The 17,756-nt window shown below is 42.8% G+C and overlaps 1 protein-coding gene across 3 annotated transcripts in view; it reads right to left on the bottom strand.

The window, feature by feature from the left end:
* Positions 1-17,756, bottom strand: part of LOC140127380 (dual oxidase 1-like) — a 164,785-nt gene that overhangs the window by 98,526 nt on the left and 48,503 nt on the right. For all 3 annotated transcript variants that reach the window (XM_072148000.1, XM_072147999.1, XM_072147998.1), the window contains 3 exons: positions 8,713-8,806; positions 7,197-7,287; positions 6,250-6,352 (listed from right to left, as the gene is read on the bottom strand). In XM_072148000.1, coding sequence (XP_072004101.1) covers positions 6,250-6,352; positions 7,197-7,287; positions 8,713-8,806 — 288 coding nt within the window. The remainder of the gene's footprint in view (positions 1-6,249; positions 6,353-7,196; positions 7,288-8,712; positions 8,807-17,756) is intronic.

The following is a 17,756-nucleotide window of genomic DNA, read 5'->3' as shown; positions in this document are numbered from 1 at the left end:
TAAGCTTGAACAAGTGATCTTCTGATCACTTGTTCAAGCTATTTTACAGGTTACACAGTGCAATACAGATGTATTGCACTGTGTAATGTAAGACACTGAGCATGCTGCGCATGCCCAGTGTCTTACAGCCGGGTCCTGCCAGAAGGCAGGGACCCGGCTTCCTGATGAAGATCTCGCAGCCCCGGGCACCGGCAGTCCCGGGGCTGCGATCGGAGCAGCGGACCCCCCCGGTAAGCGCCGCGGGGGGGTCCGATTCACTTTAGCTTTCATTTAAATGCCTCTGACACGCCGCGGTCAGCGCGACCGCGCTGACCGCGGCGTGTTAGGGGTTAACAGAGATTTCTCCGATCGCGGGTGTTGGAAGCGGGTGTCAGCTATAATATATAGCCGACACCCGCAGCTTCTGGCGCCGGCTCCGTTCAGGAGCCGGCGCCAGAAGCTTGACGTAATAATACTGCATTTTGCGGGAACGCACCTCCCGCCATGCAGTACTATTACGTCAAATGTCGGGGTTAAAGAACAGTACTGAACGCTCATTGGACTGCTTCCAAAGCCTGTGGGGTTTGTTCCGGGCACCTGTTTTTACAAAAATGATTGAAAGACTGGAGAGGATGATGCGTGTATCTATCCCATTTATTTTGTATACACACATGCCTACCTATATTGTAACTGTCATATAGTTTGAGATCTTGATTTTGGAATGATTATGAAGTATAGAATACATCCACTAAAATTAAAGTCTCACACACTATGACAGTGTGTATGACTGATTATCTTGTTATTGATTTCATGGGATAGGTCATCATTATAAGAACAATGCCGCTCAGGGCCGGCATTGGGGAGTGGCACACTGGGAATGTGCCCATGGTTCCCTGTATTAAATCTATCTATCTTATATTATTATCTATCTCCTATCCATTATCTATCCATCAATCGGTCTTCTACTGTATCTATTTATCTCACATCTATCTATCTATCTTTCTGTCTAAACAAGGGAGAGTCCTGAGCAGCACAGCTGAAGCAGTGAGTGCAGTAGCCAGTGATTCCTTGGCGGAGAATCCCAAATATATCAAAGTGAAGAGGCAGCACTCCAAGTAGTGTTGAAATTCCATGAACCGCGACGTTTCGGTGTGAGTTTACACCTTTCTCAAGCATAACATGTATGTCAAGTATCCAATTATTTAAAGACCAAGCCATTCACTGATTGGTCAGTGGTAAAGTGAACAAATACATGATAGAACGTGAAAAAAATACATTGCAATACTTCGTAATATCATTCTTGTGAAGATCATAAAGTGTCTAGGTACATTGTGCAATGAAATTTGCAGTGACAACAATATAAAGTGACATAGTGCTTTCTTTGTAAAACAGGATCCACCCATCGGCTTCAGGACCCAATCCACGTCTCCTAACATTCATTCATGAATTTAGTTTGTTTACCCGAGGCCATCTAAAGGCGTACGCTGTCATTACATGTTGAGCCGGAAACAGCTGGTTCGCATTCTGCAGAACCGGAAGTGACCTCACGGAGCGAGGCGGCCATGGCTGCGCATGCGTATTAGTTGTATCTCATGAGCGGTGGCCATCTTAAGGTCGGGCTGCCCTGTTCCCACAGTACAAGCGATTGGAGCTAAGAGGTAAGTATAATAATACTGTTGTGGCCGGTGTGTGTTATATAGGTGGGCAACTGTGTGGAACCCGTGCAGAACAGGAATCACAATATGCCTGGTACTACTCGTAAACCAGAAATATCTCGCAATTGTGTTTTCTAATAATTTACCAGATACATCTTTTCTAACATTGGAGATGGCAGGATTTCTCACAGGAGAAGTAGACACTAACAGATGGCTTAGTGATGCAAAGGAAGTGTTTTTTTTTGGACAAAGAATTACCTCCACCAGTACAGAATTTAACCATAACGTCAGCTTTCAGACATTTGACCAAGGCATACAGAGATCACTTGAGGGGTTGGTGGGAAGTTCAATCATTAGAAACCTACCTGAAGAATAACATAGTGCCTAGGGGTCTTCGCATAAACCTCATACCATCCTCTAGAATTAGGTCCCCCGCCCTATTGAAAAAGTGGGAAAAAGAATCTATTGACTCGTCCCTCAGATTCATGAACCTCCTTTTAGAGGAGGAAAAAACCCGCCTGGTGTCCACAGATACAACATTAAAAACTAATATAGAAAATACCACAAAGTTTTCATCCAATCCTGAGTTTGAACGTAAGGAACTAGTCCTACAGAACACAATAGAACGCTTCACGGCTCAAATTAAGGAGCGCAAACATTATCAGTTCTGCAGAGACATAATAGACTTCAAGGAGGGTAACATCTTAGATTACAATTCAAAAACAGATAACCGAGTACCCGAATCGGAGGTGGATCTTACATCCTCTGACAACGAAAACTCGGACAGTGACGCCTCAGGCAGGGGTGCAACAAGAAATAGAGGGGGACGTGGAGGTACTCCCAAAAGGGGAAGGGGCAGAGGAAGAGGTACGGCCCGAGGAACAGGCAGAGGCGAAAGAGCTAGACCACAAAAAGGCAGGGAAGGTTTTTTATCTCAAGACCCACCGCCCCTGGAATACCAGCTACGGGGACGGAAGGACACCTAACCAGGCTTGGGAAATATTCAAATGATAGCATGCAAATAATAAATTTATCTGACAGACCCCTAACAGATATGGAAAAATCAGTACTCATGAGGGGGCTATCATTTGTTCCCACTCCACCATTTGATCTATTCACCTGGATCAAAGATCTAAACCTATTCTGCAGAAAACTAAAATGGAAAAAGTTTTTTATGCAGCATGACAAACATCAATGTCAGGAATTGGGCCTTGAACCCACAGACCTTGACTGCCTGAGGACTCTTGATAGCCTTCAGGAGGAAGGAGATAGGATACCGGGGGAAGGTCCTTTTACGGACTTTAGACCTAAATCCAAAAAATTCCCGCCCCTAAATGACAATACTTTAATTGACACCTTTTTAAGGGTAGTCACGGACCATCTACAGAAACAATGTACTGAGCTGAATGTCTGTCATAATCTATCAAGAGATGAATGGTGGGCTCTCAAGACACTAGAGAAGGACCAGTCTATAATTATTAAGCCTTCATACAAAGGCGGTAATCTGGTAATTCTGAGCAGAGAACAGTACTTAAAAATGTGCAAAAAAATTCTTTGTGACAAAGATTGTTATCAAGTAGTGCCCACCAATCCTAAAAAACCCTTTTACAACAACTGAAAAGATTGTAACTACTTTGGGAGTAATTGGCAAGTACTACAGTCACTGCAACCTTTACTAATGGTTGTTACTGCGGATAATTCTATATCTACCATCACTTCTGTCCGATGAACTATCCTACAATCACTTATGAACCAATGTAAGTGATCTACAAATACTCAGCTTATCTCTGCCTTACCTTTAATCCTGTGATGTTCGATCTCCACACAAACGATTGTTGACATTTGGGGATCATGTGACTAGTGACACATCACGTGACCCCGTGACGTATCCTCCCAGGGCAACCGCGCATGATGCTGGATCCCCGCCCTGTGAGGGCGTGACATTCCTATGCAGGATTTTGACAGCAGTCTCGTATTACTAACTAGTGAGATTGCTCCTGCATATGGGCGGTATCGTAGCGTGACGTCTATACCGCCCAACCAATCAAGGAGCCTAAAAACACAGCCCCGCCCAGGACATGACACAAACTATGGGTGGAACTAAGTGTTTAAATGCCGCCGGTGTGATATGACACAATGTCACACTTATAAATCAATTTTAAGCACCTCTGAGGACGTATCTAGTTACATTACCATAGATGCAGAAACGCGTTAGGTGTGACTTTTATGAGAATTAGCTGAGCTTATCAGTATCTATTCTTCTGGTCTAGTGACAGATAATATCGTTCCTATAGACCACAATTTTCTAAAGGCTCGTCAGCCAGGTCAGTGTTCAAACACAATATCACACTGCCCTGTCTATGGACCATTCTTTGTAATAATCATTCACGGACCAATGCCTGAATGTATTAGACATTTATTTACAAATTTTAATAAATTATTAATAAAGTTTATTTAGTTTTAAACGTTTCTAGTCAGGCAGACAAAATTATTCCTAATTCTTAGTGAAAGGTAAACCAGAAATATCTCGCAATTGTGTTTTCTACTACTCGCTCGGTGCAACGTCCGTCAAGTGACAGGCATGCAGCTCCCAGGGTATATTGTACCTACCACCAGGAAACACGTAATCGCCAGAAAGGGATAATAATCCCACCTCACTAGACCGGGGACTTTACAGGGAACTGATCAATGAAAATGTGTTTACAAAAAAATTTTTACAAAAAGTGTTTACAAAAATGTTATAAGCACTATGATCGGTGCAAAAACAAAACACCTCCTGAATGGGTGAAATCCACCCAAACCACCCCTAAAGGGTAAGTAAACACGTAAAAAGTGCAAGTGCCTCTATCAAGCTGCCATAGAACCAAGAGCCATATAAGTTAATGCCTACAAAGTAAATGAGGTAAAAAAAGCCACCCAAAAATCAATCTCCAGTTGGAGACGTAATGCGTGGGGAGCCCTCCACCTCCTGATTATTCTACCAACCCGCTTGAATGCTGCTACTTCACTGGTTTTCTTGCCAGGCTATTTGTAATGTATACTAGGGTTTTGCCTCCACTACCTTAATCCCCCTTGATTTTTGGGTGGCTTTTTTTACCTCATTTACTTTGTAGGCATTAACTTATATGGCTCTTACTTCTATGGCAGCTTGACAGAGGCACTTGCACTTTTTACGTGTTTACTTAACCTTTAGGGGTGGTTTGGGTGGATTTCACCCATTCAGGAGGTGTTTTGTTTTTGCACCGATCATAAAAATTTATTTCATGTCTTTTTGAACAAATTATGTCAGTGACACACTACTTTGTTTTTGTTTGATGGCAATATATTTTTTTCACGTTCTATCATGTATTTGTTCACTTTACCACTGACCAATCAGTGAATGGCTTGGTCTTTAAATAATTGGATACCTGACACACATATTATGCTTGAGAAAGGTGTAAACTCACACCGAAACGTTGCGGTTCATGGAATAAAGGTTCACCCCCTTTCAACACTACTTGGAGTGCTGCCTCTTCACTTTGAGATATCTTTCTATCTATCTTCTATCATCTATCTAGCTACCTATATGTAATCTACTTTATATTTCTACATCTATAAATCTATCCATATATTTTCAATATATTTTCAATAAATCTTTATCAGCTTTCATATTTATCTTCCGTCATCAATCTTCCTATCATCTGTCTTTCTCCTATAACATTCTCCTTATCAATCTGTCTACACCAGAATTCTGGTGATATGGGTTTTGCCACATTTACTAAGGTTTTAGACCATTTTTCAGACAGTTTTCTGACCTGGACAAAAAGAAAGTGGCCTCAAGGAAAGGGGTGTGGCTTAGTGCATGCACCACAAAAATTCAGACCGAGCTCCAGAGAATAAAATTTTTGACTGAAAATTGATGACTGTAAACTTTATAGTGCAGATTGATTTAGCATACATACATAAACACATGGTTGGAGATATATGATATGCAAGCGATCTGGTGGCCACACCCCCTTCCCTCCAGATACATCAAGAGGTTTAGACCTGGTGTAGTTTTGTGTAGAAACCATCGAACAAAAGCCTGCTGGTTTTTCAAATAAAGGCCCGCCTACTATGAAGTCTGCAGTGCCCCTCTATGCCATCTCCCAGCCCACATGGCGTGGAGGTGACATAGTCACTGTAAGAATTGCAAATTCTTGAACTGCTCAGGAATTCACAATTATTTCACTGCTTTTACGCTAAAAAAACTGGCATAGAAGCAGTGATAAATCTCACCCATACACTCAACTTTATAGCTTTATATATAAGAATTCCCCTTATGCTTATATTTAGGCTAACACACATTTAGTGTAAAGATAAGTTTACTTTAAAGCTGATATACTTAATGCTATACTATATACTATATGTTGTAGTATTTTCAGTTCTCATGTTATTTATTCTCACTGCCTACAGACTATTTATATGGTTTCATCTAGTAAGCAGGTCTATAATAATAATCTTTATCTATATAGCACCATCAAATTCCCTAGGGACTAATTTATGTATCCTGAACTATACATTTACAAATCGATCTCTATAATTCAATTAATCTACTGTAGTGATTAACTATATCCAACTGGCTGGAAATACTGACCTCGTAAGTCTTCAATCACAACATTATCTTCATCTTCAGCAATTTGGGAAGTCATTCCAAGAATCAAGGCATCAACATCTTCTGCCGTCTGTATATTTGGATTCTTCAATTGTAAAAGAAAAGATAATGGTCATACCATGGTCATGCTCCTGCATAGGGTTTTTTTTATTCTAGTGCATTATAAACAGTTGGTATAGGAGACTAGAAGAGCTTATAGTATATGACTATTTAAGCGGATGACAGTTATCTCATTTAGCTAGTGATCAATTGACAACTTAGAATGATCATATAATTTAGATATATGTTGGCTAAACATGTGAATTTGGGTGAGATCTGATGTGTATGAAGTTCAACAAGGATTCTCCCCCAACAATGGCTTTTATTTTAACGCAGGATAAAGCATGTTACATTTCAGACTGTTCAATGAACACAAACATGCTAAAGTGGAAGTATCTTTCAACAAAAATACTGGCACTTAAATGCTGGGACCTGATTTCTAATACAGCAGACTTCTACCCTGTTTGGAGAGAGCTCAGCCTCTAAGTTTTCTCCATACAGGCTTAAATGCACCATGACAAACAACAGCCAGGTTAATGGAATACTGGTTCAGATCAGTAATCTGTAATCCTGTTTTATTTTTAGACTGTCTCATCTTAATTTACACCAAATCAAGACAAAGACTACATTTTGGCTAACTGGCACTTTCTGTCCTGCAGTCTGTGCCACTTTAGGTTAAGCTCAGCTTTCTGTGAAGACACTCAACCATTTTCCCACATATCTTAAAAGTGCCTTAGGGCTTTCTAAAACACTTGTAAATCGTCTTGCATGACCACTTTTGGCTTGTATTACAACAGAATTCGGGTGTACTTCCGTAGTAAATCTCCATTGTGTCTGGAACAGGATTTTAAAGAATACAAATTTAATTAATTAATTAATTAAAGTATTACCTCTCTTCTCCAGTAGTTGTCACAGAAGCGGTAGAATGGCCATGTGCCACCAGATGAGTCAATAATATTACGAAAGGTACATGTTTTATCTCTACAAGAAAGTGAATACAATAGCAGTCAAGTGATGAGGCATGAGAGTTAAAATACATGCCAAATATGGAATTAAGTGAGTATTAAGCTAAATTTGATTTCTATGTCTCGTTTCATAGGCGGATTCAATTATCCTCTTGCTCAATGACTGCTAATGATTGTAACTTACATGAATCATTAGTTTATTTAGTAATAGGAAATATAAGGTATAGTCATCGTCCATTTACATTTAACTTTCATTCTCATTACTTATAGGTAGATAGGGAAATAGATTGGAGGATTTGCATACTTTGTGCATATGATATGTCTGTTACGAGGTTCATAAAATTTAACAGTAATATAAAATCTTCATAAAACTTTCCAGTAATTATTAACAGGCTTTAGACTTTGCTTATTTTAATCCTATATATTAAAGTGTGCTTAACCTGGCAATGAATCTTGCAGAAAGCAGTAGTAAAATGTGTGTAAAGGGAGATGTGACATACAGTAGGTGTTCTCCTTTTGCTACCTCCTTTGCTGCCTCCTTTTGCTACCTCCTTTGCTACCTCCTTTTGAGAGACTGATAGACAGGCAGGGAGAGTGAGTGACAGAAAGAGACAGGTAGGGAGAGTGAGTAATAGACAGAGATAGGCAGGGAGAGTGAGAGACAGGCAAAGATAGTAAGTGAGAGACAGAGAGACAGGCAGGAAGGATGAGTGAGGGCGAGGCAGGGAGAATGAGTGAGAGACATGTAGAGAGAGTGAGTGAGAGAAATGTAGAGAGAGAGGTTGAGTGAGTGAGAGACAGACAGGGAAAGTGAGTGACAGACAGGCAGTGAAAGTGAGTAAGAGACAGAGAGACAATCAGGGAGAGTGAGTGACAAACAGAAAGACAGGGAGAGTAAATGACAAACAGAGAGAAAGAGAGTGACAGGTAGGCATAGTGAGTGAGTGACAGGCAGGAAGAGATAGATACATAGATTGATTAAAAATATTATTTTGTTATAGCTAAGAGCTATTATTTACTATCCTGAGCAACACCTGTGTCTACTGCTAGTATTTTTATAAAGTCAAATTCTCTGCAACATGGACATTGGAAAGAATAAGAGGAAAGGTGGCCAGTATCCCTAAGGTAATGAGCATGTTAATGGGTACAGTCTACCACCAGTAAAGGTGGTGTTAGATGTTCTTTTAAAGTGTTTATGAGATAAAGTGGTTGAGGTATAGCTTCCTGTTAGGGAACTACCAATCTACAGTAGCTGAGATGCGAAGGGTGAACCTTAAAACTTATTACATTATGTTATACCATAATTGTTTTATTCAGGGAGTATCTCAGGATTTCATGCTACCTATGGTTCATGCACCATAAATCTCTTGACAGCTTTCCTTTAAATCAAGTGCTATAATGTATGTAAAGCAAGTTTCATCATAGTTATATTACTAATTACCTGGCATAAATACCCGATGGAACTAAAGATGAAAGATACTGGTAAACAACTTGGAATTCATTGGTAAGAGTGGAGTCGATATGTTGATTATAACCTGTCACATGAACACATCATAAGTATCACTTACTTTTCAAAAAAACTAAGAATGCAGGAAAAAGATTTAAATGAATACTTTTATGTAAACATGCCAATACTACAGTATATACAGGCAGTCCCTGACTTTGGAACACCCGACTTACAGATGACCCCTACTTACAAACGGCCCCCTGAATGTTGATAATTTACTTTAGCCTCGGGCTATAATGATCAGCTGTAATAGTTATCAAAAGGTGTCTGCAATTAAGATTTATTATTAATCCATAACATAACATTTTAAAATCTAATTGTCACATAAACCAAGAAAAAATTGGCTGGGGTTACAATTATGAAGTATACAGTTCCAACTTACATACCAATTCAACTTAAAGGGAACCTGTCACCATGGACCTCATTTTCACTAACGACAGGTTGTAGAAGCCCATCACACCTGCATTGCACAGCTGCCTTTCTGCCTTTTCTAAGCTTTTGCATTACAATATAATTGTGTGTTATAGCTTACCTTGCACCCTGAAAAAATCCTGGGGTAGCCACAGGGGTTAGGCTTTGGTTTGGATGCATTTCAAAAAAACAACATGTGACTTGACTCTTCCCTGCTGCTCCATCACAGAAATCACAACCTGGTGAGCTGACAGCAGTAGGAGAGGGAGGAGCTGTACAGGAGCACAAAGGTGGGGGCTAAGATCCGAGGATTGAGTAACACAGACAAGTCACATGTTGCATTTTGAAATGCATCCAAACCAAAGTCCAGCCCCGATGACTACCCCAGGATTTTATTAGGGTGCAAGGTAAGTTATAACACACAATTATGCTGTAATGCAAATGCTTATAAAAGGCAGAGAGGCATTTTTGCACTGCAGGTGTGATGAGCTTCTGCAACCTGTCTTTAGTGAAAATGAAGTCCCTGATGACAGGTTCCCTTTAAGAACAAACCTACAGAACCTATCTTGTACGTAACCTGGGACTGCCTGTACTAGGTATTCATTAAATTTGTGTTACATTATGTAAACATTTCAGCTACTTTTTTTAATTTATTTTGCACTAATATTTCAGAAATGCAATATATTGTCTATATTTGGAGATGACATGTTTTCCCTATTGTATTGGAAATTGTAAATTCTGCTGCTGTATCACCGGAGAGATGCAATAAAAATCTGCTGCATAATTATTTCATTATATTGAAATGTGAAGACTTAAAACAGGTATATGTGCTCAAATCCCAGAAAAATCTCTATTAGCAATGTATTAGAATTAGAGATGAGCAAACATACTCGTCCGAGCTTGATGCTCGTTCGAGCATTAGCGTACTCGAAACTGCTCGTTGCTCGGACGAATACTTTGCCCGCTCGAGAAAATGGCAGCTCCCGCCGTTTTGCTTTTTGGCGGCCAGAAACAGAGCCAATCACAAGCCAGGAGACTCTGCACTCCACCCAGCATGACGTGGTACCCTTACACGTCGATAGCAGTGGTTGGCTGGCCAGATCAGGTGACCCTGGGATAGACTAGCCGCTGCCCGTGCTGCTCGGATCATTCTGTGTCTGGATGCCGCTAGGGAGAGAGCTGTTGCTGGTCAGGGAAAGCATTAGGGTGTTCTATTAGAATAGTGTTAGGCAGGAGTGATTCAACAAGAACCCAACAGCCCTTCTTAGGGCTACAATAACGGTATACTTTTTTTTTTTTGTTTGCTTGTGGCTGGGCTTGCTGGCACTAGTAGTGCAGCTAGTGCAGCTTGTGAGGAATTTGCAGGGGGACTTGCTACCGTTGTGTTTAGCTCTTAGTGACACACATATCCACCTCAAACACCAAAGTGGGAAAATTTATTAGGGGTTTGATTTCAATTAGGCACAGTCTGCCAGTTTCTTTTTATTTTACGTTTATTTTTTCATAACTCAGCGTCATCTCATCAGTGTGCTTTCATACTTGGTTAGAAAATAGCCAAAGGAGAATCCAAACGGCTTACTTACGCCTACAATAGCGTTATATATATTTTATTTCTGGTTGATCTGCTGGTGGCTGTCCTTGCTGCAGTGCATATACTAGCCAATTGTGAGGAATTTGGAGTGAGACTTGCGACCGCTGTGTTTAGCGCTTCGTGACGCACATATCCATCGCAAAGACCGAAATGGGATAATTTATTAGGGGTTGGATTTCAATTAGGCACAGTCTGCCATTTCCTTTTATTTTACGTTTATTTTTTCATAACTCAGTGTCATCTCATCAGTGTGCTTTCATACTTGGCTAGAAAATAGCCAAAGGAGAATCCAAACGGCTTACTTACGCCTACAATAGCGTTATATATATTTTATTTCTGGTTGATCTGCTGGTGGCTGTCCTTGCTGCAGTGCATATACTAGCCAATTGTGAGGAATTTGGAGTGAGACTTGCGACCGCTGTGTTTAGTGCTTAGTGACGCACATATCCATCGCAAAGACCGAAGTGGGATAATTTATTAGGGGTTGGATTTCAATTAGGCACAGTCTGGCAGTTTCTTTTTATTTTACGTTTATTTTTTCATAACTCAGCGTCATCTCATCAGTGTGCTTTCATACTTGGTGAGAAAATAGCCAAAGGAGAATCCAAACGGCTTACTTACGCCTACAATAGCGTTATATATATTTTATTTCTGGTTGATCTGCTGGTGGCTGTCCTTGCTGCAGTGCATATACTAGCCAATTGTGAGGAATTTGGAGTGAGACTTGCGACCGCTGTGTTTAGCGCTTCGTGACGCACATATCCATCGCAAAGACCGAAATGGGATAATTTATTAGGGGTTGGATTTCAATTAGGCACAGTCTGCCATTTCCTTTTTATTTTACGTTTATTTCTTCATAACTCAGCGTCATCTCATCAGTGTGCTTTCATACTTGGCTAGAAAATAGCCAAAGGAGAATCCAAACGGCTTACTTACGCCTACAATAGCGTTATATATATTTTATTTCTGGTTGATCTGCTGGTGGCTGTCCTTGCTGCAGTGCATATAATAGCCAATTGTGAGGAATTTGGAGTGAGACTTGCGACCACTGTGTTTAGCGCTTAGTGACGCACATATCCATAGCAAAGACCAAAGTGGGAAAATTTATTAGGGGTTGGATTTCAATTAGGCACAGTCTGCCATTTCCTTTTTATTTTACGTTTATTTTTTCATAACTCAGCGTCATCTCATCAGTGTGCTTTCATACTTGGCTAGAAAATAGCCAAAGGAGAATCCAAACGGCTTACTTACGCCTACAATAGCGTTATATATATTTTATTTCTGGTTGATCTGCTGGTGGCTGTCCTTGCTGCAGTGCATATACTAGCCAATTGTGAGGAATTTGGAGTGAGACTTGCGACCGCTGTGTTTAGCGCTTAGTGACACACATATCCATCGCAAAGACCGAAGTGGGATAATTTATTAGGGGTTGGATTTCAATTAGGCACAGTCTGGCAGTTTCTTTTTATTTTACGTTTATTTTTTCATAACTCAGCGTCCTCTCATCAGTGTGCTTTCATACTTGGCTAGAAAATAGCCAAAGGAGAATCCAAACGGCTTACTTACGCCTACAATAGTGTTATATATATTTTATTTCTGGTTGATCTGCTGGTGGCTGTCCTTGCTGCAGTGCATATACTAGCCAATTGTGAGGAATTTGGAGTGAGACTTGCGACCGCTGTGTTTAGCGCTTAGTGACGCACATATCCATCGCAAAGACCGAAGTGGGAAAATTTATTAGGGGTTGGATTTCAATTAGGCACAGTCTGCCATTTCCTTTTTATTTTACGTTTATTTCTTCATAACTCAGCGTCATCTCATCAGTGTGCTTTCATACTTGGCTAGAAAATAGCCAAAGGAGAATCCAAACGGCTTACTTACGCCTACAATAGCGTTATATATATTTTATTTCTGGTTGATCTGCTGGTGGCTGTCCTTGCTGCAGTGCATATACTAGCCAATTGTGAGGAATTTGGAGTGAGACTTGCGACCGCTGTGTTTAGCGCTTAGTGACGCACATATCCATCGCAAAGACCGAAGTGGGATAATTTATTAGGGGTTGGATTTCAATTAGGCACAGTCTGCCAGTTTCTTTTTATTTTACGTTTATTTTTTCATAACTCAGCGTCATCTCATCAGTGTGCTTTCATACTTGGTGAGAAAATAGCCAAAGGAGAATCCAAACGGCTTACTTACGCCTACAATAGCGTTATATATATTTTATTTCTGGTTGATCTGCTGGTGGCTGTCCTTGCTGCAGTGCATATACTAGCCAATTGTGAGGAATTTGGAGTGAGACTTGCGACCGCTGTGTTTAGCGCTTAGTGACGCACATATCCATCGCAAAGACCGAAGTGGGATAATTTATTAGGGGTTGGATTTCAATTAGGCACAGTCTGCCATTTCCTTTTTATTTTACGTTTATTTTTTCATAACTCAGCGTCATCTCATCAGTGTGCTTTTATACTTGGTTAGAAAATAGCCAAAGGAGAATCCAAACGGCTTACTTACGCCTACAATAGCGTTATATATATTTTATTTCTGGTTGATCTGCTGGTGGCTGTCCTTGCAGCAGTGCATATACTAGCCAATTGTGAGGAATTTGGAGTGAGACTTGCGACCGCTGTGTTTAGCGCTTCGTGACGCACATATCCATCGCAAAGACCGAAGTGGGATAATTTATTAGGGGTTGGATTTCAATTAGGCACAGTCTGGCAGGTTCTTTTTATTTTACGTTTATTTTTTCATAACTCAGCGTCATCTCATCAGTGTGCTTTCATACTTGGTTAGAAAATAGCCAAAGGAGAATCCAAACGGCTTACTTACGCCTACAATAGCGTTATATATATTTTATTTCTGGTTGATCTGCTGGTGGCTGTCCTTGCTGCAGTGCATATACTAGCCAATTGTGAGGAATTTGGAGTGAGACTTGCGACCGCTGTGTTTAGCGCTTAGTGACGCACATATCCATCGCAAAGACCGAAGTGGGAAAATTTATTAGGGGTTGGATTTCAATTAGGCACAGTCTGCCATTTCCTTTTTATTTTACGTTTATTTTTTCATAACTCAGCGTCATCTCATCAGTGTGCTTTCATACTTGGCTAGAAAATAGCCAAAGGAGAATCCAAACGGCTTACTTACGCCTACAATAGCGTTATATATATTTTATTTCTGGTTGATCTGCTGGTGGCTGTCCTTGCTGCAGTGCATATACTAGCCAATTGTGAGGAATTTGGAGTGAGACTTGCGACCGCTGTGTTTAGCGCTTAGTGACGCACATATCCATCGCAAAGACCGAAGTGGGATCATTTATTAGGGGTTGGAATTCAATTAGGCACAGTCTGGCAGTTTCTTTTTATTTTACGTTTATTTTTTCATAACTCAGCGTCATCTCATCAGTGTGCTTTCATACTTGGTTAGAAAATAGCCAAAGGAGAATCCAAACGGCTTACTTACGCCTACAATAGCGTTATATATATTTTATTTCTGGTTGATCTGCTGGTGGCTGTCCTTGCTGCAGTGCATATACTAGCCAATTGTGAGGAATTTGGAGTGAGACTTGCGACCGCTGTGTTTAGCGCTTAGTGACGCACATATCCATCGCAAAGACCGAAGTGGGATAATTTATTAGGGGTTGGATTTCAATTAGGCACAGTCTGCCATTTCCTTTTTATTTTACGTTTATTTTTTCATAACTCAGCGTCATTTCATCAGTGTGCTTTCATACTTGGTTAGAAAATAGCCAAAGGAGAATCCAAACGGCTTACTTACGCCTACAATAGCGTTATATATATTTTATTTCTGGTTGATCTGCTGGTGGCTGTCCTTGCTGCAGTGCATATACTAGCCAATTGTGAGGAATTTGGAGTGAGACTTGCGACCGCTGTGTTTAGCGCTTAGTGACGCACATATCCATCGCAAAGACCGAAGTGGGATAATTTATTAGGGGTTGGATTTCAATTAGGCACAGTCTGCCATTTCCTTTTTATTTTACGTTTATTTTTTCATAACTCAGCGTCATCTCATCTGGCATAGCAGTGTGCTTTCATACTTGGCTATAAAATAGCCATAGCAATAGGATAGCATTGTTTGGTTTTAAAAACTAAAAAACACAAAAAAAACTAAAAAAGACAAAAAAACAAAAAAAAAAAGTAAAAAAAAAATTAAAGTTATATAACTTTCATTTTCAAAATGTTTAACCCGAGGGCTAGGGGTAGAGGACGAGGACGAGGGCGGGGACGTGGGCGTCCATCTACTGCAGGGGTCAGAGGCCGTGGTCCTGGGTGGGGTGAGACACCACCTGCTGATGAGGGAGCAGGGGAACGCCGCAGAGCTACACTCCCTAGGTTCATCATGTCTCAAGTTACTGGGACTCGTGGTAGAGCACTGTTGAGGCCAGAACAGTGCGAACAGGTGATGTCGTGGATTGCCGACAATGCTTCGAGCAATTTGTCCACCAGTCAGTCTTCCACGCAGTCCACCCATGTCACCGAAATCGGCACTCCTCCAGCTGCTGCACCTCAGCCTCCTCCCCCCCCCCAGTCTGCCCCCTCCCAGGAAAATTTGGCATTTGAACCGGCATACTCTGAGGAACTGTTTTCTGGACCCTTCCCACAGTCACAAACCACTTGTCCGGTTGCTGCTGAGCAATTTTCCGATGCCCAGGTTTTCCACCAGTCGCAGTCTGTGGGTGATGATGACCTTCTTGACGTAGTGGAAGAAGTGTGTAAAAAGGTGTCCGACGATGAGGAGACACGGTTGTCAGACAGTGGTGAAGTTGTTGTCAGGGCAGGAAGTCCGAGGGGGGAGCAGACTGAGGGATCGGAGGATGATGAGGTGACAGACCCAAGCTGGGTTGAGAGGCCGGGTGAACACAGTGCTTCTGAGACGGAGGAGAGTCCTATAGCAGAACAGGTTGGAAGAGGCAGTGGTGGGGCCAGACGGAGAGGCAGGGCCAGAGCAGGTGCATCAGCGCCAAATGTGTCACGTAGTGAAGCTCCCGTGGCGAGGGCTCCCGCGGCGAGGGCTAGATTTTCAGAAGTCTGGAAGTTCTTTAAGGAAACACCGGATGACCGACGGACTGTGGTGTGCAACCTTTGCCAAACCAGGATCAGCAGGGGTTCCACCACTACTAGCTTAACTACCACCAGTATGCGCAGGCATATGAATGCTAAACACCCGAATCAGTGGCACCAAGCCCGTTCACCTCCGGCCGTGCACACCACTGATCCTTCCCCTGTGTCAGCTGATAGTCAGCCCCCTGCCCAGGACCCTGGCACAAAAACCCCATCGTCGCCTCCACGATCCTCCACAGCATCCACCAGCGTTCAGCTCTCCATACCCCAGACGCTGGAGCGGAAAAGAAAATATAGTGCAACCCACCCGCACGCCCAAGCCCTTAATGTCCACATCTCCAGATTGCTTAGCCTGGAGATGCTGCCCTATAGGCTAGTAGAGACCGAGGCCTTTCGCAACCTCATGGCGGTGGCCGCCCCTCGGTATTCGGTCCCCAGCCGCCACTACTTTTCCCGATGTGCCGTCCCAGCCCTGCATCAGCACGTGTCAGACAACATCATCCGTGCCCTGACCAACGCCGTTTCTGACAAGGTCCACCTGACCACGGACACGTGGATGAGTGCTGCCGGGCAGGGCCACTATATGTCGCGGACGGCACATTGGGTTAACTTGGTGGAGGCTGGGACCGAGTCTGACCCTGGGGCTGGTCATATACTGCCGACGCCGAGGATTGCGGGGCCTACCTCGGTCCAGGTCTCAAAGGCCTACTATGCCTCCTCCTCCACCTCCTCCTCCGAACTACCATCCGTGGGCATGGTGCCATCAGTCGCTAGCTCTAGGCACAGCAGCAGTGCCGTCGCTAAGCGACAGCAGGCGGTGCTCAAACTGCTGAGCCTAGGCGATAAAAGGCACACCGCCCAAGAACTATTACAGGGCATCACGGCGCAGACTGATCTGTGGCTGGCACCGCTGAACCTGAAGCCAGGCATGGTTGTGTGTGACAACGGCCGTAACCTGGTGGCGGCTCTGCAACTCGGCAGACTGACACATGTGCCATGCCTGGCCCATGTGTTAAATCTGATAGTTCAGCGTTTCCTCAAGACATACCCCAATCTGTCAGATTTGCTCACGAAGGTGCGCCGCATCTGTGCGCATTTCAGGAAGTCCAGCACAGATGCTGCCACTCTCAGGGCAGCGCAGCGCCGCCTCCAACTGCCCGCTCACCGACTGTTGTGCGACGTGCCCACGAGGTGGAATTAAACATTAACCATGTTATCCAGAGTTTACCAGCAGCGCAGAGCGATTGTAGACTGCCAGATGTCAACTTCCACCAGAACTGCTAGTCAGGTCAGTCAGCTTCCTCAAGTCTACAATGAGGAGTGGACGTGGATGTCTGATATCTGTCAGGTGCTGAGTAACTTTGAGGAGTCAACACAGATGGTCAGTGGCGATGCCGCCATCATCAGCCTCACCATCCCGCTGCTTGGCCTGTTGAAAAACTCTCTGATCAGCATGAAGTCGGAAGCTTTGCGCTCGTCACAAGAGACGGGGGAAGAAGATTCCCTTGTTGATAGCCAAAGCACCCTCAGGTCTGTTTCTCAGCGCATATCGGAGGAGGTGGAGGAGGATGAGGAGGAAGAGGAGGAGAATGTTGGCGAGACACAAGAGGGGAGCATTGCTCAGACCTTCACTGTTCAGCGTGTATGGGCAGAAAAAGAGGAGTTGGAGGAGTTGGAGGAGGAGGAAATGGACAGTCAGGCCAGTGAGGGGAGTGAATTCTTGCGCGTTGGGACTCTGGCGCATATGGCAGATTTCATGCTAGGCTGCCTATCCCGTGACCCTCGCGTTCAAAGAATTTATTCCAGCACCGATTACTGGGTATTCACTCTCCTGGACCCACGGTACAAGCAAAATCTTTCCACTCTCATCCCTGGAGAGGAAAGGAGTGTGAGAATGCATG

Source organism: Engystomops pustulosus, chromosome 4 (assembly GCF_040894005.1).
Source record: "Engystomops pustulosus chromosome 4, aEngPut4.maternal, whole genome shotgun sequence".
NCBI classification, from domain to species: Eukaryota; Metazoa; Chordata; class Amphibia; order Anura; family Leptodactylidae; genus Engystomops; species Engystomops pustulosus.
The sequence above is the reverse complement of the archived record's forward strand: the minus strand, read 5'-3'. Positions and strand labels throughout refer to the sequence as shown.